Genomic DNA, 20,604 nt, shown 5'->3' on the forward strand with positions numbered 1-20,604 from the left:
TTTGGGAAGTTGGTCGTCGTCAGTGATAAACTATTAAAGAAGGGTGTAGTATTTTTTTATATAAACCCCTTAGGTTCCCTCCGGTGCGTTTTCTACATCATCATCAGTATCAGTTCAGTCAATACTTCAATTCGCTTTCCGGAAGTCACATATCTACAACATACCTCATACCCTCCTATAGAAGCCCGCAATGTCCATAACCGTAACTGGCGCCACCGGCGGCCTCGGCCGTGCTACTCTCGGATATTTATCTGAATTTACCTCCAGCACAGGTCCCTCCATAGTGGGGACAACCCGCTCACTCTCCCGCGCACCGCAAATTCCCAATGCAACCTTCCGTGTCGGTGATTTTGATACTCCCAGCACGCTGGACACCGCATTTGCCGGGGCTGCAAAGGTCTTAATCGTATCTACGGATTCCTTCGACAACGAAAAGCGTCTAATTCAGCACAAGAATGCCATTGATGCATGTGTGCGTGCTGGCGTTGGGAGGGTATATTATACCTCTCTTGCTATCAACGGCAATAGGGAGAACAGTGTGAGCGAGTTACAGCATACACACCTGGAGACGGAGAAATTGTTGAAGGAGTAAGTGTTGATATCATAAAGCAAGTAAAGCATGGAACAGTGGCTGATGTGATGAATAGGTCGGGATTATCATACACAATCATCAGGGAAGGTGTATATACAGAGGCATTCCCGCTCTTCCTCAGCTGGACGCCCGAATCAAAGTCTGTTATCCTCCCATATGACGGACCTATCGCTTTTGCGTCGCGTACAGAGCTCGCTGAAGGGACGGCAAGGCTGCTGCTGTCGGACGACGAAAAATATGTCAACTCGACTGTGGTCTTAACAGGGCCCGAGGCTCTGACGTTGACACAGGTTGCGGAGGTCATCCGTGGTGAGCTAGGTAATGAGCTGGTCGTTGAGAAGGTGGGTTTGGAGGAGTATGTAAAGGGGCTTGTAGAGCGGGGTGAGAGGCCGGAAGCGTTTGCAAGGAGTTGGGCGACAACTCTTAAGGCGTTTGAGGATGGGGAAGCGGGAGACGTCCATGGGACTTTGGAGGAGCTTTTGGGGAGACGGCCGAGGGGCGCGCGGGAGGTGGTGAGAGGATTGGTGAAAGAGGGATTGGAGAACGGCGGGTACAAGTGGCATCAGAACGAGAAGGTGAGAGCGGCAGCGAAATAGTCTTGTAGCCACATCGTGTATTTGGGTTGGTGGAGTTGATAGTTGAGGTTAGGGCTGGCTTTGGGCAGTGGAGAGTGATAGTTCATGATTCTATCTGTTCTACATGTACATGTATACTATAAGAGTGTCTACTATGCTATAAAAGAATACATGTATGTACCGAAAAAGTTTGCTAATCCTGCACTTGGCGCCCTCACCGTTGAACGGAATACAGCAGGTACCAATCGATCTCATAGCCAATTAGAATGAATAATGCCGCCCACCCTAAAGCAGGCGCCGAGACGGAGTGGCCTTGGCTCATAGATCTTTTTATCTCTCCTTATCTCTCTAGATCAGCTTATCCGCAATCAATGGCTTTAGAATAAACTCTAGCAATCACTGTATAACCACCAGTTCCGGTAGCATGGTTTTTTCTTTGCTGCGGGGATGTACGTCGATAGAGTAAGAGAGCGAGAAATGGTAAATAAATTAAATGTAGTAAAATACTTCTTGTAGGCGTATATAAAAAAAGTGCCCATTTCCCAATCATATAATCTCATTTAATCTATAATTTCAGGAGCGTAGTCAATATTAAGTTGCCATCATGATCTTCTTTAACTACCAAACTCTTCTCTTGTTCAAGTATCAAGACTGTTCTTTTTAATGTCCCCTTGCAAACTGCCAAGGAACAACGTAAAGAAAGACCTGGCACGAGAGAAAGAAAAAAATCTTCGGTGGGCCATCCAACTCGGCTAACTCGATTAGACGCTCGGGACAGTTAAAGCTTATGTACCTTCTTCACGATCGCACGCCGACGTATCGCCACTTGATTAAGTTCCCCATATCCCTCCTCCCTTACTCCCTTAATCCTCCTCCCCCTCCCTATCTTGTGGCTCTTTCCCTTTTATCTCTATCTCTTGCCTTTGGGTAGAAGTGTATTGACGCAGAATCTCCTACATCTAGCTCTTAAACTTGAAAGCATCTCCCCCTTTTTGGTCCGGTTCCTTCGTTGCTGCTAGCTACCCATCCGCTATGGCGTTAGATTGAGTTGTTAACAAGCACGGGTAATTGGCCCTCTGAAAAGAAAATAAAAACTTAACCTACCGTTAGAGCCCTGAAATATTAAAGGTTTACCGGATTACAGCTGGTACCGGATAGGCGCACGTATCAACAAAACATTTCTAATTAATGAATTAAACAAAAAAAAAAAAAAAAAAACATTTCTGCTCGGATGGGAGATGGGGGACTATAGCATTAGAAAGTAAGATTCTCTGTAAGTTTCTTCAATGTACCAAAACATCTATGGGGTTGAATCTCTTTATCATCTTGTATGGTGGGAAACATCGAGTGAGATCTCATGAGTATAAAACAAAGTTCGAAGCCTGAACTCGCTTCTATGCACAGCTCCTGGATCTCCACAATAGACTCAAATCTCCCGTTGCCACTTAATTCGACGGCAGATAGCATGTCTTCGATTTCCCCTTCAATAAATGGAAGACCGGAGGAACGATTTTTCCTTCCCGTTAATTCATCCCTAATTCTATACTCAAGTTTCCCTTAATCTTCTTGATAACGTGCGTGGCATTGTTTCACATGTCTGTTATGTCACCCTTCACCGGAAAAACATTTCCAAGATGTTTCAAGTCCAGAGAGATGGTCCTTGAATCTAAACAACAGGAGAATCGTGGCTGGATCGGTATGAACAGAAAGACAAAAACACGTCATCCATCAGAAACACAATCCCGTGTTATCTGGAAATTGCATTTGGGGTGGGCATAGCGCAAAGTATGCGGGGTAAACCCTTAGATGTAACTTTCATACTAGAGCGATCGAAGAAACAGGCGTGAACCAATTCCCGCCACTATAAGTTGTCAAAAGACAAAGTATTCTTCCAGGGCTCTATCTACGCCGCAATGGTCGCACCGCTGTTCTGGAGCCGTATAATATCATTGCTTGTGATTCAGATTTACAACACTAATTCCTACGGAAAGCACTGGAGGCTAGAGGTTGAACAATAAACGATTTCGAGGGATGAGAATATGATCTGCACAACCTCCTTCATAATGAAGGCTAGTCCTCTAACTAGAAGATTGATGAAGATCACCCGTGCCTGCAGATATGTTCAACCCTTACAAAAGTAGGTTATTCTAAATGGCTATACTCAAAAGCAGAAGGGGTGCCTGCCGATCATATTTGGAAAACAAGGCCATCTTGGTGTTGATGAGATCCGATCCGGTGAAGGTTAAAGCATAAACTGCAAGTCACTATGCAGACTCCAAAGTTTTCACCCGTCAAGAATAGGCGATGAGAAAATGATTCTGCACTCGTACCCCGAACTCGATGTGTTCTGCTCACTGAAGCGACAGTCGCGGAATAACGAACAGATATGGTTGCAGTTTGAGGTCTACCAAACGTTTAGTAGTATTTCCTACTCGAATGCTGATAGGTGGGTTCGGCCTTGGCAAAGCATTAACATGGTTCCACAAATAGCATCCGGTAAGGCTTTGCCAAGAAACGCAGGTCCCCAAACACACCGGTATCAAACGACAACTCATACTGCCCCCGGTAAGTAAATGGCAATGAAGCATGATATGGCGACGGAGGCGCGAGAAATCATGTTTGGAAAACAGGTCGTGAAATAGTATACTGCTTGTGGCAGAGACTTGAATGAAACGACCAGTATTTTCAAAGGGGGTATCAAGCAACTAGTGTTCACGGACCAGCAACTGGCGCAGGAGTGGGTTTCGAGATTTAGCTATATTCCAATTATCATGAGAGTGTGGCTTGGAGGTCTTTAGTATTGAGTACCTGCCGATGATTTTGGAATCATTCAAGCACCAGGCAAGGGAGCCTGCCATCGAGGAATCGAAAATTCACAGAGCCTGAAGGAACGATAGATAGATATCTAAGAATGAGAATGAACCGAAGGAAGCTGTCCACACCTGGGTATTTATTGTTACCGCACTGTTGAATGTAGATATTTCAAGTTTGATCGGCGAGATATCACTCTCGTCACCGTCTATGACTATTTTTCGCGTGCAACCCCGAAATGACTACTGTGCCGCTTGAACCTACCGATGAATTCTGCATCTTTACCCATGGTAGTGTAGAGGGTGGTATATAGGTGCTGCCACCCATCATAAGCTGTTCTAGTCCCTTTCTCGAGCCTTTCTTGCAGGTATTTTCTGCATCTTTCGGTGACCTGGTTTCAGTCACGTTCTTTCATTTGTTTCTTTGATTCATTTCTCCCTCTTCATTCTTGACTCTCATTAACTCAATTTTGAAACATCAAAAAAAAAGGCAGGACCTTTCGTTTTAATACTCACTTTATAAGATATTTTAACGCACCGGCGGGCCGAAGATGTACCGCGTGGGCAGCAAGTCAATGACTGGCAAAGAGAAACTTCTCGAAGCCATAAAACCATGGCTTTGCTGTAGCAGGCCTCGCCATAATAATAAAAAATACCACGACCTAGAGAAGTCGGGGGATTCCTCTGGTAAGTATCAGATAGAAGCAAGCCTTCCACATAGGTTGAAAAAAAGGGACTAACCATTATTTCGTGAACAGGATTAAACATCTCGGCCCCCATTGCTATCGAGGTCAATGGGAAACCAGGAGGGGATTTTGGAGGGCCCATGGTGAGTATTGAGGAACTATCAACCGGTCAGCCGCCGAAACGGCTTGATGGGAACTTCGACCCAAAGTTCCCGCCGGCATCTCTGGGCTCTTATGCGCCTGATAATGAGAAACGGAGGACGTTCGACTTTTTCCAGTATACCCCGACGGCGCCAAATCGGATCACGCAGATAATTGATTCATATGGCGATTACGGGGAAGGTCCGAATGGAAGGAAGCCTCCAGCGCCACCGGTGCCGTTAAAGTTGGACGACGACTATCTCCGCAGTGAGATAGAGTTCATTCGCGCGGCGGCGAGAAAGTATCCTGATAATGCAGAACTTTCAGCGGCTGCGGATGCAACATATCTCGTTGATGAGAATGGGGAGCCTCGGCCGGAAATGATCAAAGCAATAGATAGGGTATTGGGAGGTTCAGCGAGAGAAAGACAACACATGTCAAGCTCGACGATATCGGATTATAACTCGATGAACCTGATACAGCCATTGCATCCAAAGCCAGCACGGTGCAGAGATAGTGACCAACCAAGGCAATTGCTGAGATCAATGGACGAAAGGAAGCAGCTGGAGCAGAGACTGCTGAATATCCAAAGATCTCTCTCGCAGCGCAAGAAAGATAAGACAGATTCTCTTTTGGTCCCATCCGCAGCTCATGGACCTCAAGGACCGCATCCCTTACAGCATAGTACGTCAACCCTGAGCTCCTTGATTGCGTTATCTCCCAAGGAAAGCGTGAATATTGACCTTTTTAGTAACAGGGGAGGTGATTGATGAACTCATTGATGATTTCTATGACGACGATTGTCCTCAAGTCACCCAAGAGAGCTTGCCCAAGCCGCCTCCACCATCCGCCCAACCCCGCCGTGCGCCAACGCTGTCCGCCTTGAATCCACACCAACGAAATACGTTTAGAAATAGTAATCCCCTCGATGACTCCAGGTTTTCGCTTAATTACAGCGAATACATCTATGAGGAATACGGAAAGCCCTCGCCAACCGAAGTCATGTTTCCCACAGCAGAGGACGACCCTGGTCTAATGAGATCTGTATCTCAGCGTCCTGCAGAGCCACCTCTGCGACGCACCCGTTCGTCCGAAACCATCGTTCCACAAAGAACACTGGTGTTGTCTCGTAACGACTCTGTGGCATCAGCGCCAGGAAATCGAATCGACAGATGGCTGTCCAAACAGGACGAAATATATGGTGCCGAAGATTCGGGGCCAGCTCCTATCGCAAATCTTCCCCGCCTCCCCAAAGCATCTAGGCTATCCAAGAGGCCGGGATCACTGCTTAGGAGAAATTCAATTGGCACCGCAGAAGACTACTGGCCCTCAGCACGCGACATTATACCAAGTCCCGGTTTTCCTCCCCCTGCTAACTCATGTGTGGGGATACCCTACTCTGCCATGTTGAGGAAGGATCCAGCAACTGTTAGCGTTGTTAGCGCAAACACATATCACAGCGCTTCTTCTGTTCCGCCTCCACCATCTGAACTGGCGCAGCAGTACATATCTGAACTAGAGGGTATTCCTACCCGCCCTGGAAGGCATTCGATGGAAGACCTACCGCCCCATGGCCACCGCTTGACTGGCTTCGAGGCTGGAAAGATGATTTAAGATAGATCTTGGCCCTAAGCTTCCCCGCATTTTGATCTTCCCTCGGCCCGGGTGGGGAGATATCTGTCGCCTGTGAATCTGTGAATGTGGGGTACGTGATTAGTTTGACCGTTGATACCTAAAGTATTTTTTCCATGCACAGACATCCTTACTTTTTACCCCACAAGTTGAGTTGAAATGGATCATGCCGTACGCGTAACTCTATATCTACCCATATCAATGGTTTTCTTTTATTTTATTGTGTTTTTATATCTCTTTTGTCATTTCTTTTTATCCTTTCCCTATGTATACTTCTACTGCCTAGGCGTTCGTTAGTTTAGTTTGGGGACCAATGATGATGAAACGTGTGGATAAATAATTACCCGTAACTTCGGTTTTCTTTCTCATGAACATGTGCTTAACGGTGTGCGGTGTAGAATATGCAATTATGAATCTCAAATATCAGAAACAGGGGCAAGCCACGTGAAATAGAGTATGCGCATTATCATCCGTAATGTTTTTGTCTTTATTATAATGAATACCTAGAGAAAGTACTAATAGAGCGGGGAAATGTAGATTAGTCATAAAACAGCATGATCTTGCAGTATGTAGCTCAATTGATCGTGAACGCAGATCAGGGCAGAGCAGGCAGAAATGGGGGTGGAAGCTGCATAACGTCTCTGTCGAAGACGTTTCTTGGGGACGCATGGATACCTAGGCAGAGAGATAGGGAGTGGCAATCGCAAATCGATTGATTAGGTTAGCATTAACTAAACTGAAAAACTTCAAGGATCGAGTGTGCCATCGAAGTTTAAAGGATTGAAGTCATGACTACAACTGGCCTCTTCCTGAAAATCCATTCAAAGGCTACTCGTTAAGACATAGTGGGGCCTGACACTGCAAAACCTAACCTATGGAATCAAGTTTAGATTAGATTGCCTAGCTATAGGTGTTTATAGCTTACATGAGAATCAATGAATGGAAAACCAGTTGGAATACCATTGACAATGAACCCATTAAACCAAGGATAGAGACGTATATGTACTCTAGATAAGTTCTGCATGAGCATCCTAGCTGCCAAATATGTAATTACGGTTGGCCAGGAGTAGTCTTGGCTATAATTACTTTATAACGTTGGTTTGATTCTGAAATTGAATCCAAACCAATTATGGTGCAAACTACCGTACAAAGAAGGGAGAAGGAGGATACAGATAGAATCCCCAGATTCTAAAAAGTTCGGAGAGAGCCGATGTCCTGCACTCGGGGAGAGCGAGATTAGAAATCCGCTTAAGCAAGCCACACGGCAGTTAAGTGCGCTTGACTTTTGCAAACACCCAAACTTATTTACACTTGTACCTTTGTAGATACCAGTCCAGACCCAATCTTTCCTTCTATCCATTTAGGAAGAAGTGAGCCACTGAAACGAAACTACTGTACCCTATATGTACTTGGCTGCCCCTAGCAACGCAGACTAGACTTACTAATCCAATCCTAGATTAAACAGATAGGCGAGACGAGTCTCCTCCTCGGTAAAAACCTAAATTTGTTTCATGAGTCCTCAGGGTTTTATGAAAGAAAAGACAGAAAAATAGCACCTATATACGAAACAGGAGAAAGCATATAGGTACACGTTAAGAATTAATTACATCGACAATAACGTTCGTGTAGAACGTTCCGCATCTTGTCTCGGCTGGGTGGCGTGAAATTAAGCATGGAATTGAGCCCCCAACCCACCAGTTCTTCAATCTGAACTCCGATCCAGGTGCAATCTTGGGTCCAGGTAAAAAATAATACAAAATCCTGATCACCAGCATGAGAATCCTTGGTTTCTTGCCTTGAGGAATTAATATTCTACTGAATTTAACCTATGCGTGTGCATGTGAGCAGCTGGCTAAGAAGGAATCCTTGTAGATCCGCCCTGGCGGTTCCATTATTTTAGACCAGCTATTCATACTACAGCCGCTTACTCTACATACATCTCTGCTGCATTTCCTTCGCCGCAAACAAGGTTTCTCCACTTTGGATTAAAAGCAGTCATCAAGGTTAGGCAGGAGATTAGGTGGAATAAGGTACCCCCTGTAGCCTGTATATCATAGGTTAGTTTAGTAGGGAATGGTAGAACTACTAATCGTTTGTTTTCTGGGGAATCGACCTTGCGGCGGAAAATAAACCCCACACCACACTATTTGACAATCAATCCCTGAGGCGCATACATTAGTTTCTACTCTATTCTAACTTGACACGTACATAGCGATATGTGCTTCAGGTGTTCCAACGGTGTATTTTGGATAGTTGAATGAGCAGCTAGTTATCTAGAGCACATAGAGCGCTCTACAGGGCTTTGGGAACAAGGGTTTTTTGTTTTGGCCATTTTGCCACAGAGCAAAGCATTTGGAGTTCATGCCTTATCGCATACGGTCGAGATGATAATATCCTTCCCCCCTTAAGGAAGGGTTACGTGTCGGGAGGTCGGTCATGGTAGAGGAGTATCTACAGTACCAGTAGAGTAGAGTACTGGAGGTAGTTAGATTGAGGAATGTACCCTACTTATCATTTTCATGTAGGCACTCTACTCTGGGGTAAACTCCATTCGGAACTTTCCAGGTACGCAAAAATGCTTGTTGGTAGTCTCAGCTTCAGTCTCAGTCCAGGTCAGTCTCAGTCTCGTGCTCCTCTCCCTCTCCTGGTATGTGCAGAGGTTTAAAGGGCCAGAAGGAGTGAATATGTCGTAGTAATTAGGTAAGTAGGGGACCTAAGACACGACAGTCGGTGCTGAAAACCCAAAATAGCACCTTAAGATGGGAGTGAAGAGATTTCAGATCGCCTACTCTTCCATGAATGGATGAAAAGGTGGTTGGGTGTGTGTTGTGTGCTGTGTCAGTTCCAGTTCTGCTGTTGTTGCCAGAGTAGTATTGATCCCCTTTCGAAGAACGGGTTGTTAATAATGGTAGGTTAGCTAGGGGTGGCACAACTGCTGCAGCGAAGGTTAATTTACTACCACCAGTCGTGGTTGTCGGTCTTGTTACAAGTTGGGAACCCGTTTCAGGACCGTAGCCCGAGCAGGCCTGGATTGTAACTTGTCGGCCACCGCGGTGAAGGTCCAACCTAGAATGCGCTTGTACCTGTCAACTTTGCGAGCGCCGGCTGGCTAACCATATGTAAAACCAATCGACAGTCGACAACCAATTCGCAATCCGCACTTGCCCCCCCAGACGCCACACACGGCACTGCTCACATGTGGTACCGACTGCTGCTAGATAGGAGGGAGGACTTGAAAGACGCGCTCTCCGCCATCAGGCCAGCCACCTGCTACAAACCATCCGTCCGTCCGCACCTTGAAGTCACGTTTGCAGAGGTCCTGGCTCTGGAGCGTCATTTATTTTCATTCGACCTGTGTATGTAGATAGTAGATTATTGTAAATGCCCTAAGCTGACGAATGAGATCGTCGTTTAGAGAATCTGGTTTAGATACCGTTTCTTCTGTTTTCTTCGAAGCTGCTACATATCGAATGGGGGTTGCATTGCATTCCGCTTCAGGAAGTTTTCCCCGTTAATCTCTGATCCCTGGATGTATGGGGTGGGGATCCTGGTGCTTGCAGTTGTAGTTGCAGTTGATTCTGGGCAGTGGGACTCGTCGTCGTCAAGAGTAAGCTTATGTGCTTGGGAGATCTACTCCTAGTCAACTCCCACTTCCCTCCTCCCACCCCCCCGCGTTATCGAATCTTGCACTACTGCACGCACAATTCTCGGGTAGAGTGCGATACCAGATAGGTTATTTTACTTGCATGTTTTTCTATTTCCAAGCGAAGCATCTAATATCAGAAGCGGCCTAGTTGAGGAGAAGGTTAACAACACCCCTGGTCGCTCCTTAGCATTCATCTTTAACATCGAGAGGAAGAAAGAAAGCAATTATATTTATCCATTGCACTGGAACTCTTGGTCAGTAACTAGATACCTGGATGGGAAGGTTTGCGCCGGATAAAGACCCTTTCTGGTGGACGGGAAGTCATGATACACACAACACAGCAGCCATCTCACAAACAAAAGGAAAGAAAAAAAGAATTGAGACACAGATGCTGAAGCAAGCTTTATCGTGGCGGAAGGCTGCTTACAGTACATGATCGGTAAGTTAATATAGTGTGTATGAGTTAGATACATACGTGATCTCTACTCTACAACGCTTCAATATGCATGGACCAAATTGCACACATTCCTCACGTACCGGTGGAAGTAATTATACTTCATTAACTTGGGTTTCCAAGTTTTCTCATGACTCCCTCGTGGTTTCCTGTAGGACATGCATACCTGACATTGGCCTTGGTACAAATCATCTATCTAGACAACGGAATGAAGGTCTAGGCAGAAAGGTACAGGAAAAGAAAAGAACGCAGGGAAAGGAAGAGCGAGAAAATGAAGGTGTCTCTGTGCCTTTCTTTTTTGGCCGCGGGATAGGGGCCATGCGTTGGTTGGCTTGCCTTGCAGTGAAGTGCTTGGAGGGAATTAAATTTATGTAGGTATTCACATCTCGAGTATTAATGCCTTACGCATGGGGGGAAAACAATTGAGAGATTCAACCACCTACTCAACTAAGCCGCCGATGGAAAGTTCCCACACTTGATCTGCGTCTCGGTCCTTTCCCCGTATCTTCCGTACGTCTTGGTATAAAGTAGGCGTACTATGTAATATGTAGCTCAATAAGGCCGAGTTATTTGACAACCTTCTAGCTTAATTGCTTGTCCCTGTCGACCGAGCTCGTCACACCCTCCATCACACGCCTTTACCCAAGACCTTATTTTTCCTTTTTCTTTCCCTAGGGTTGGGAAGGGGGTGATGCCAAGTACGTGTTTCGCACCCGTTGGGTGGGCTGCAGTTATGATGCGGGTTGAGGCCTTCGAAATGTTATGCCTCCATATATATAAGCACCCAATTCCCCCAACTTGTATTCACTCAAACAGCAGTTCCCGGATACCTGGATCGACCGTTTCCATCAGTTGTTTCGTGCAGGCTGCTCTCTATCCTACAATGTCAACCAACGCATTCGAAACCTCAACGCCTGAATTGCCTGAGAAGACTATGAAGGCTCAACATGCCGATGGAGCTACAACTCCATCAACTATGGAGGCAGCGGAAGGCCCATTTTTTGATGCTGCTAGAACCAAAAAGCTGCTCAGGAAGATGGATTGGCATCTTGTTCCTTTCCTGGCACTTTTATATCTGTGAATATCTCCATATTAATATGCCATGGTATAGTAGTATCTAATATTATTTGCTGCTCAGACTTTCTTTCCTTGATCGTACCAATGTCGGAAATGCACGTCTCGCTGGTCTTGAGAAGGACTTGGGAATGAGCGGGCTCGACTACAATGTAAGAATTAAAACGAGATTCAAACATCATGTATTCTCCAATGCTGACAATTCCAGGTTGCACTTGCTGTTTTCTTCCCTTGGTACGTGCTTGCTGAAGTGCCATCCAACATCATGATGAAGAAGACCCGGCCATCTCTTTGGCTCACCATCATTATGTTGGCGTGGGGTGTTGTCATGACTCTCATGGGTGTTGTCACTTCTTATGGCGGTCTTCTTGCTGCTCGTATGGCTCTCGGTGTTGCTGAGGGTGGTCTCTTCCCCGGTGTGACATTCTACATCACTATGTGGTACCAGCGCCATGAGTGTGGTCTTCGTATGGCCATTTTCTTCTCAGCCGCTACTCTCGCCGGAGCTTTTGGAGGACTTCTTGCCAGAGGTATTTCAGAGATGAAGGGGATTGCAGGAAAGCCTGGTTGGGCGTGGATTTTCATCTTGGAGGGATTGGTAACAGTAATTGTTGCATTTGTCGCTTACTGGGCTATTAACGATTACCCTGAGACGTGAGTAATTTCTTTGCGTCCGAACATTAAAGCCTAGCACTCAGAAAGCTGACTGGATGAAAACTATAGTGCCAAATTCCTCACCCCCGAGGAAAAGATCGAGGTCACTCGCCGTCTCAAGGCTGATCGCACTTCGCTTGCCGATGAATACGACATCAAATATTTCTTCCACGCTGTCAAGGACTGGAAGATTTACATCCACATGTTGATCACCATTGGAATCTACACCCCCTTGTACTCGTTCTCGCTCTTCCTCCCTACCATCGTCAAGGCAATGGGCTATACCAACGAGCAGTCACAGCTCATGACCGTCCCTCCTTACGTCTTTGCTTGTGCCGCGACCATCACCGGAGGCTACCTCGCTGACAAGAAGGGCCAACGTGGAATCTTCATGATCTTTTTCTGTCTTCTCTCGATCATTGGCTTCACCATGTTGATCTCCACTCACAACCCCCATGTTCAGTACCTTGGTACCTTCTTGGCTGCCGCCGGTATCTACCCCAACGTTCCCATGGGTGTCGCCTGGAACGGAAACAACATTGGCGGTTCTACCAAGCGTGGTGTCGGTATCGCCATGCACGTCGGTTTCGGAAACTTGGGTGGTGCCATTGCGGCATTCGCATATAGGTCTACTGACGCGCCAAGATACTACTCTGGCCATGGGCTACTCATTGGGACCACAACCATGAGCGCTTTTCTCTGCGTATTCATGACCTGGTACCTGAGAAAGGAGAACGCTAGGAGGGATGCTCTTATGAGCGAAAAGGGCTTCACTCTTGAAACCTACACCGATGAGATGAAGGAATCCGAGAGGGAGAACGGTGATTACGCTACTTTCTTCAGGTACACTGTTTAGTTTAGGCGGCACATTTGTTTCGTGCTGATGTTACGATCTTTCATGTCCATTCTCTTTAGTTACGAGGGTTTAGGTTGGGGGCTTAGGTTTACTTTTTTGCTTCTAATGCGCTTTACTTGTGGTTGCTATTGGTAAATAGCAGCTTCTTTTGTTATCTTAATATATGTGGTTGGTGGTAGTGGTATGTGGAGTCGCTTGGAAACCTAGAATGGTTAGATTTCTGGTCCAAATAAATTTCTCTTGCATTATGACCTTCAGATACAGTCAGAAATTGGTTGATTATTAAACGGGATGAAACTCTCACTGCATGGGAACCTTGCCTATAATTTGATAATAATATTGCATGTAATATCGATTGGCAATGATAGTGCTTCTTTAGCTACGTCTGGCAAACGAGTGATTGAGCATGCCTGGGGCTAAGTACATAGGGGGAGCACTAAGTATCAGATCTCCAATAAGTAATTTCGATTTCCTCATCTTAAAATGCCCTTTTAAAGTGCAGTTGTTGGACGGGATCTCATAGGACGAACTCAACCAACTATTTTAGTGGCTTTCAAAAAGAAAAACTTGGCGCCTTATTAAACTCGCATGTAACTAAAGGGGGCACCATATTGGAACGCAAAAAAAGCAAAACAATCTAGATATATCTCCAGTTACCGGAAGATTGACGAAAGCTTGTGCAATTCTGCCACGAGGCCGCGTCAGTTACGTTCGCTCAAGGGCTTTCGTGATCACGGCCTTTCGGCGAACAGGGGGTTTAAGACCAATAACTGGACGGTAGCTTGGGCCCGGTTACGACCATATCTGAAATTTCAGCCCGCCCAAAGACCATACCTAATTACCAAATCCCGTGAATGACTCTAGTTGATTTGAGCAATTGGGCTGGCCTTCCGAATCTCTTCGATTGCTTGAGACTGGCCATATATGCAGGCAACCGTCAGCGACCTAGCTACATAAGTGTGAAATCCCGGTTCATAATACATAGCGACTCGGGCGCATGTACCGTACATAGGTCTCGATCAGCCCCGCGCGTGCGCCGTCGATCTCTTTATGCAAATAAATTTCATCGTAACAGGGCCGCAACCACTTCGCTCTGATGATGAATCTCCTTCTCATAGTCCATGATACGAGGTATGTTCGGATTTAAAGCAGACTGCTGCAGGCTGACGGAGCATAATTTTTCAGAAATGTGATCGGGCGGTTAGCTATCACGTTCTTGATGTTTGGCTATTACAGGCCAATAAGATCGGTTCCAATAGTTCCAATAGAGAGGTTCGGGAGTAGGTGCACGATGCTCAGTATGGTGGCGGTAAAACATGAAAGTTGGGAACACCCGGAGATCTTGTTTCAGCCGTAGGGTGAGTGAAGATTGAACGAGTCAACGAGTGAAAGAAATATCCCCCGATATCATGCTGAGGCGACGGGAGAGTTTCAAGATCGGGCTGTCAGAACGGATAAGCCATTATAAATTATAGAGTAGAGTATCTTTTCAAGAAGTCTAAATAAGGTTTCTTATGCCCAACATCCTTAGATTGAGGCCTGTTACCGTAATGCGTTGCGGTGTAGCATGGGGCTTGGGCACGAGACTGGCGCGTGCCAGATATATTGGAGAGTGTGCGTGCTCCATGCACCCTGACAGCGGGGAGCGAGGAAGCGATGCGGTGCCGAAGAGCCGTGATTATGATGGTGACTTCGGCATAATGGCTAGAAGTGTTAATGATGATCATGATGATGCGGTGACGATTATAGATGGGCGACAGCCTTGCAGACGAGAACAGAAATGATCGTGGGAGTGACAATGGTGGTACTACATGTCACTGTGGTCACGGCGGGCCGCAGCATCGACGTCGAGGACTGTTTCCCTAGAACCAGAACGCCGAGAAATTTAAGAACCTTAAGGTTATTACAGGGGCTGACGAAAAGAAGAAAAGGAAATAGACCCAGCGGTAAGTTAATGAAGGGGTAGATGATAGAAGTCAAAAGGTTAAGGACCAATCGTTGGCCACGAGTGCTATTGCTATAGTTACATGTAGTCAATCCATGGCTTAAGACAAAGGTTAGACAGAGGAGTGATACCTTAGAAGGAGTATCTGTTCAGACGCCATGATAGGCCAAGAGATCTTGGTACTACATGTACTTTGGGGTTTATTAATGCCAAGTATTGTAGTGAACAAGGCTCATGAACAATCACTCGGCGAGTACTTGCATGAGAACATCTTGTTTGTCCCTCTGTTTATTTACGACAGGGTAAGACGTATACACGTGTCAAACACAGAGTATCCAATCAAAACACGTAGCATAAAAACGGCCACCCCTTCTCTTCAAATTGGTAGTCACGCCTGACTTAGCTAAACACCTCCCAGCTTCATCGCCTTCCGACACCAGAAGATTATGCAATTTTTCGCGCTGGCTCTTCCAGTTTAGTGTTAGGTGTTTATTGATGCCGATCTTATAACCTCCTTACAAATCTCCAGAGTAAACAGATATGTTGATATAATCCCGATGGTTGATGTTCAGAAATCCGGCGCGTAGAGTCACCACTCGAGCGGTAGAACAAGGCTAATATGGAGCTCTCGATTATAATAGCTAAGTTAGAGGTCGATATAAGGTTTTCCGGGGTCCATTTATAACTCTCCGGCTCTTCCATCTGTCCGTGCTCGAGAACCGAGGGTACAATTAGGTGGGTGGTTACTAAACCAGTGTGTGGCCTAAGTTTTTTATGTTCCCCGGTTTACAGCTATCTGACAGATATCATCAAGAACCTGGTATATGTGCAAAGAACCACCATCGTTCCATAAATTTAAGTTCATGGTACTCGGAATGTGGGGACCTGGGGAGTTTTTGGGTTGGTACTTGCCGGATATCCGGATGTCGGGTCGTGTTTTCTAATCAGCTGTGCTTTACAGGGTGGATGATCAGATAATTGCTCTAGCGATCATCTATATGGCGGAGATGAATGCCTTTTCTGGCTCTAACCCTGCTGCTATTGTCAGGCCATTATTTGATTTGTTCATGAGAAGTCACTCGCTATAGCACTAGTGAGAATGAGAAGTCTTCAAACCGTTGACTGATTGACCAATCACGTCTAGTGAAGTCTCGGCGTTGCAACTTCATCCATGTTAGGTTAGAATTGGTTGAACAATTATTAGAAGTCTCCATAAAGTTAGGCCTGGATGAAGGCTAACAACGGTTGATATGACTTTTGTAGCACCAGGCATCGGCGTTTGATAGTGACATCTAACGACGTCCGAAGGTCTTGGTGTCCTCAGTTTCGCAAACTCATTTCATAACTGAGGGCAAAACAATTATCCGGATAGATACCCCTTGAAAAACGAAAACCAACGTTTCATGCGACAATAGCATCGTGTCGTGTTAAGCTTAATGCCAACGGCGTAAACTCGGTGAATTATGTTTATCCGGACCACCAATCTTCCGCTCCGGTCGGAAAATCTAACGCACAGCCTGGAACGAATCCTATGTACCGTACCCGCATCGAAAAAATTATTCCTAGGATCACGTCGGCTAAAAACCGGGTCCTGATAAAGTAAATTATCACTTTACCATAAATTACTTTGTCGACCCCGCGTTGAACAGCTGTATGCCTGCCTATTATGGCCTAATTTACCCCACAAATAAATAAGAATGGCCTGTGAATAATAATCCTCAATGATGTAAGGAGTCCAATACAGTATAAAATTCACACATCAACTGCCTAGCCGTTCGTCCGTGATGCATTTTAAAGGATTTCTTGTATAAAACCCAGCTTAGCCCCCCCGTCGGCTAGGACTAGGCCCCAACAAGTACTTAAATATATGAGATTCTGGCTCAAGTAGCTGTGATGTCGGCCTCAAAAGTGCATGAAGTACGTACGTACCTAGGCAGCCGAAGAACCGGTCACCGACAAAAAGTCTTAGCTGCTATGGCATGATCGGGCATATGTCTGCAAATGCTCAAGTTCTTCGGCCAAAACTAACCCGAAGGCAAGAGCTGGATTTCTATATAATTGATGCCGAGTAATGGACTGAAATCCGTAACCTTGGCGACTAGCTCTGCAGAGATGAAGTTGTTTTGGTCGATACTCGCATTTGCGGTGGCTGTGGCTGCCCAGACGACATGGCCCATTAGCAGCACCAACTATACGGACGCAATACAGTGGGATCACTACAGTTTAATTGTGAAAGGAGAGAGGCTAGTTGTCTGGTCCGGAGAATTTGTACGTGCCATATACGCCACTCGGCTCAATGCCAATATGTTTCTTAACTTCAATGGCTAACGCTGACCCAAACAGCACTACTGGAGACTCCCAGTTCCTCATCTATGGCGTGATATCCTCGAGAAGATGAAAGCGCATGGCTTCAATACCTTTTCAATCTATGGTCATTGGGGCTACCACTCAGCAGCAGAGGGAGCCCTTGATTTTGAAAACACAGCCCACAATCCACGCCCTATACTGGAGCTGGCGGAGGAGCTGGGCATGTATGTGATCTGGAGACCGGGACCATATGTGAATGCAGAATCGCATAGTGGTGGCCACGCTCAATGGGTTACTACCGGTGCCTATGGGTCTCTAAGAAATAACGATACGCGTTTTGTAGATGCGTACACACCGTACATGGACACATATGAGAAACTGCTTGAGCCGTACCAGGTGCAGAACGGTGGCAACCTTATCTTGGTGCAGATCGAGAATGAGTTTAGTAGCCAGAGAATTGGAGATTGCAAGACCTGCCCTCCAAATTTGGTCAATATTGATTATATGGAGGTTTGAGAAATCTTAATTCGTGGATGTTGTGGGAATGAGATACTGATAATGAAGACAGAAACTCGAGGCACAGGCCCGCAAAAACGGAATTTATGTCCCGCTGACACACAACAATCCTAACACCTATGTGAAGGGTTGGAGTACCGACTATGATCCTCGCGGTGCTGTCGATATCTCGGGAGTGGACACATATCCATACTGTTGGTCTTGTGTCTTGAGCGAATGCGGTGGGAGATATCCTTACACCGTAGCATACTACTATGACTATTTCCTTGAGACTGCGAAGAACCAACCCGCGTATCTGCCAGAGTTCCAAGGTGGTTCTTATAACCCATGGGGAGGTCCACAGGGTGGTTGTATCTCTGAGCAGAACTCTGAGTTCGTCAATGTATGTTTCCTAATCCTCGTTTACCTGTGATCAAGAGCTGATTATCCTAGATTATGTACCGCCACAACATCGGTGAACGGATCACAATCATCAACATCTATGTCTTCTTTGGCGGAACCAATGTTCGTACCCCTGCCTTATTCCCTAAATTCTCAACTAACATAAGTAGTGGGGAAACATTGGTTATCCTCTCTCCGGAACATCCTACGATTACGCCGCAGCCATTTCCGAATCCCGTGATATTGGCGAGAAGTTCTGGGAAGGGAAGGCTCTCGGGCTCTTCATTGATGTTGCCCGTGACCTTGCACAGACCGAGCGTGTATATGCAGGAATTGAGCTCACAAGTTCTCCAAATGTCAACTGCTCGCTCATGGAGAACCCGGAAACCCTTTCCAGGTTCTATGTTCTACGGTGAGTCCCCGAGTCACATTCTTTCGAAGTTAGTTCTGACAGAATGAATAGCCACTCTACTTCCAATGCCACTACCGAGGACAACTTCACAGTCAGCATGACGACCTCTGAGGGAGACCTGACAGTCCCTCAATACGGTGCAGCAACACTTTGGGGCCTTGCAGCAAAGATCCTAGTATCAGACTTCCCATTCGGGAAATTCTCACTTCTTTACTCGACTGCCGAAATTCTCACAGCATCCATTGTCGACAACGAGCCTACCCTCGTTCTCTGGGTCCCCAACGGCGAGCAAGCTGAATTCGTAGTAAAGGGCTACAAAGCCAAGAACAAGAAGGAAGTACTCCAGACATGTGACGGCTGCAGTATCAACTTCTACGCCACTAAAGCCGGAGTTATGATTATCAACTTCCACCAGGAGGCTGGTATCTCAGTTGTCCAGTTTGATGGTTTCAAGGTCGTGATGGTTGACAGGGGAGTTGCCTGGAAGACTTGGGTTCCAAAGCTTAACAAGGATCCGTTGGCAGGTCTGGACAAAAACCTTATTGTCCACGGACCTCGCCTTGTCCGCAAAGCCGTGATTTCCAAGAACGAGCTGCAATTGTCGGGCGACACCTCCGACGAGACCGAGCTCCTGGTCCATGCCCCCAAGAACATCAAGACCCTCACCTGGAACGGCAAGAAGATTTCCAAGTTCTCCACATCGAAGGCTGGAATCCTCACCGCCACCCTTGTGGGTCCAAAGCTCACCGAGAAAGACGTGCTCAGCCAACTCAACTCGGGCAGCTGGAAATACAAAGACTCCCTTCCCGAAGTCTTCCCCGAGTACGACGACTCAAAGTGGGTTGTCGCAAACAAGACCACCAGTCCAAACCCCACCAAGCCCGCCTACCTGCCCGTCCTCTACGCCGACGACTATGGCTTCTTCCACGGCTACGTCCTCTACCGAGGCCGCTTCCCGGCTACTAATGGCACCACGGGCGTCTACATGAATCTTCAGTTCGGCACTGCGGGCGGTTACTCCGCTTGGCTCAACGGGAAGTTCGTCGGCTCTTGGACTGGAAGCATGGCCTCGACTGGGAACAGTACTTGGACTTTCCCCGCAGGCGCCGTAAAGGCAGATAAAGAGAACGTCTTAGTGATTCTGATGGACCACAACGGAAAGGACCAGTTCGCGGCTGCGCTGAACTACCGTGGTATCTATGATATCTCCTTGAAGGGATCGCAGCCGGCGACATTCACCAAGTGGACCATCCAGGGCAATGCCGGGGGAACGGATAATATCGACCCTGTGAGAGGGCCTTACAACGAAGGTAAACTACCCTTCACCCACTGACTTGTAGAGTGAAATGCTGATGACGGGGGTTCTTTAGGTGGTATCACTGCTGAGCGTGCGGGCTGGCACATGAACGGCTTTGATTCGTCAAAATGGGCGGAGACAAAGTCGATGACCGTCCCTAACGCAACTGTCACCTTCTTCCGAAAGGAGGTCAAGTTCTCCATTCCGGAGGGCTATGACGTGCCTGTTCAGATTAGAATCGGCTCACCGGCTGGACAGAAGCTCCGTGTTCAGCTGTGGGTGAATGGATATCAGTACGGCAAGGTTAGTTTGACGAACCCACTTTGTAAATCAATGTGACTGGCCCGCTAACCAAAAGGATAGTACATGCCGCAAGTTGGAAATCAAATCGACTTCCCTATCCCGCCGGGGGTGCTCAACTACAACGGCAAGAACACTTTCGCAGTCAGTGTATGGAACGTGCAGGACAACTCACCAGTCAGCGTTGAGTATGAGTGGAGCGTGATTGGTATCTACGAGAGTTCTTTCAGCTCCAGATTCGACTCTGACGAGGTCCGGCCGGCGTACAACAAGAAGCGTTTGGAGTACTTGTAGTTGTTTTGTGAAGGAGCTCATGTATGGCTTAT

The 20,604-nt window shown here is 46.6% G+C and overlaps 4 protein-coding genes across 4 annotated transcripts; all 4 read left to right on the forward strand.

Annotated features, from left to right (window-relative positions):
* Positions 1–190: 190 nt before the first annotated feature.
* Positions 191–1,188, forward strand: LAJ45_00584 (uncharacterized protein; the record flags this gene model as incomplete). The annotated part of the gene is made up of 2 exons (XM_046110185.1): positions 191–588; positions 648–1,188. 2 exons carry the CDS (start codon positions 191–193, stop codon positions 1,186–1,188), a joined length of 939 nt encoding a protein of 312 aa, XP_045976878.1.
* A 3,340-nt stretch (positions 1,189–4,528) lies between these two features.
* On the forward strand, positions 4,529–6,418 carry LAJ45_00585 (uncharacterized protein; the record flags this gene model as incomplete). Its single annotated transcript, XM_046110186.1, has 3 exons — positions 4,529–4,664; positions 4,736–5,488; positions 5,562–6,418. 3 exons carry the CDS (start codon positions 4,529–4,531, stop codon positions 6,416–6,418), a joined length of 1,746 nt encoding a protein of 581 aa, XP_045976879.1.
* Positions 6,419–11,419: 5,001 nt separating this feature from the next.
* LAJ45_00586 (uncharacterized protein) lies at positions 11,420–13,120 on the forward strand (the record flags this gene model as incomplete). The annotated part of the gene is made up of 4 exons (XM_046110187.1): positions 11,420–11,613; positions 11,675–11,762; positions 11,819–12,264; positions 12,334–13,120. The coding sequence occupies 4 exons, from the start codon at positions 11,420–11,422 to the stop codon at positions 13,118–13,120; spliced, it is 1,515 nt and encodes a 504-aa protein (XP_045976880.1).
* Positions 13,121–17,177: 4,057 nt separating this feature from the next.
* LAJ45_00587 (uncharacterized protein) lies at positions 17,178–20,572 on the forward strand (the record flags this gene model as incomplete). The annotated part of the gene is made up of 8 exons (XM_046110188.1): positions 17,178–17,333; positions 17,409–17,882; positions 17,941–18,270; positions 18,321–18,392; positions 18,440–18,681; positions 18,733–19,991; positions 20,052–20,281; positions 20,342–20,572. The coding sequence occupies 8 exons, from the start codon at positions 17,178–17,180 to the stop codon at positions 20,570–20,572; spliced, it is 2,994 nt and encodes a 997-aa protein (XP_045976881.1).
* Between the last annotated feature and the right edge of the window lie 32 nt (positions 20,573–20,604).

This window comes from Morchella importuna (genome assembly GCF_003444635.1).
Source record: "Morchella importuna strain M04M26 chromosome Unknown Morimp01GS001, whole genome shotgun sequence".
Lineage (NCBI taxonomy): Eukaryota > Fungi > Ascomycota > Pezizomycetes > Pezizales > Morchellaceae > Morchella > Morchella importuna.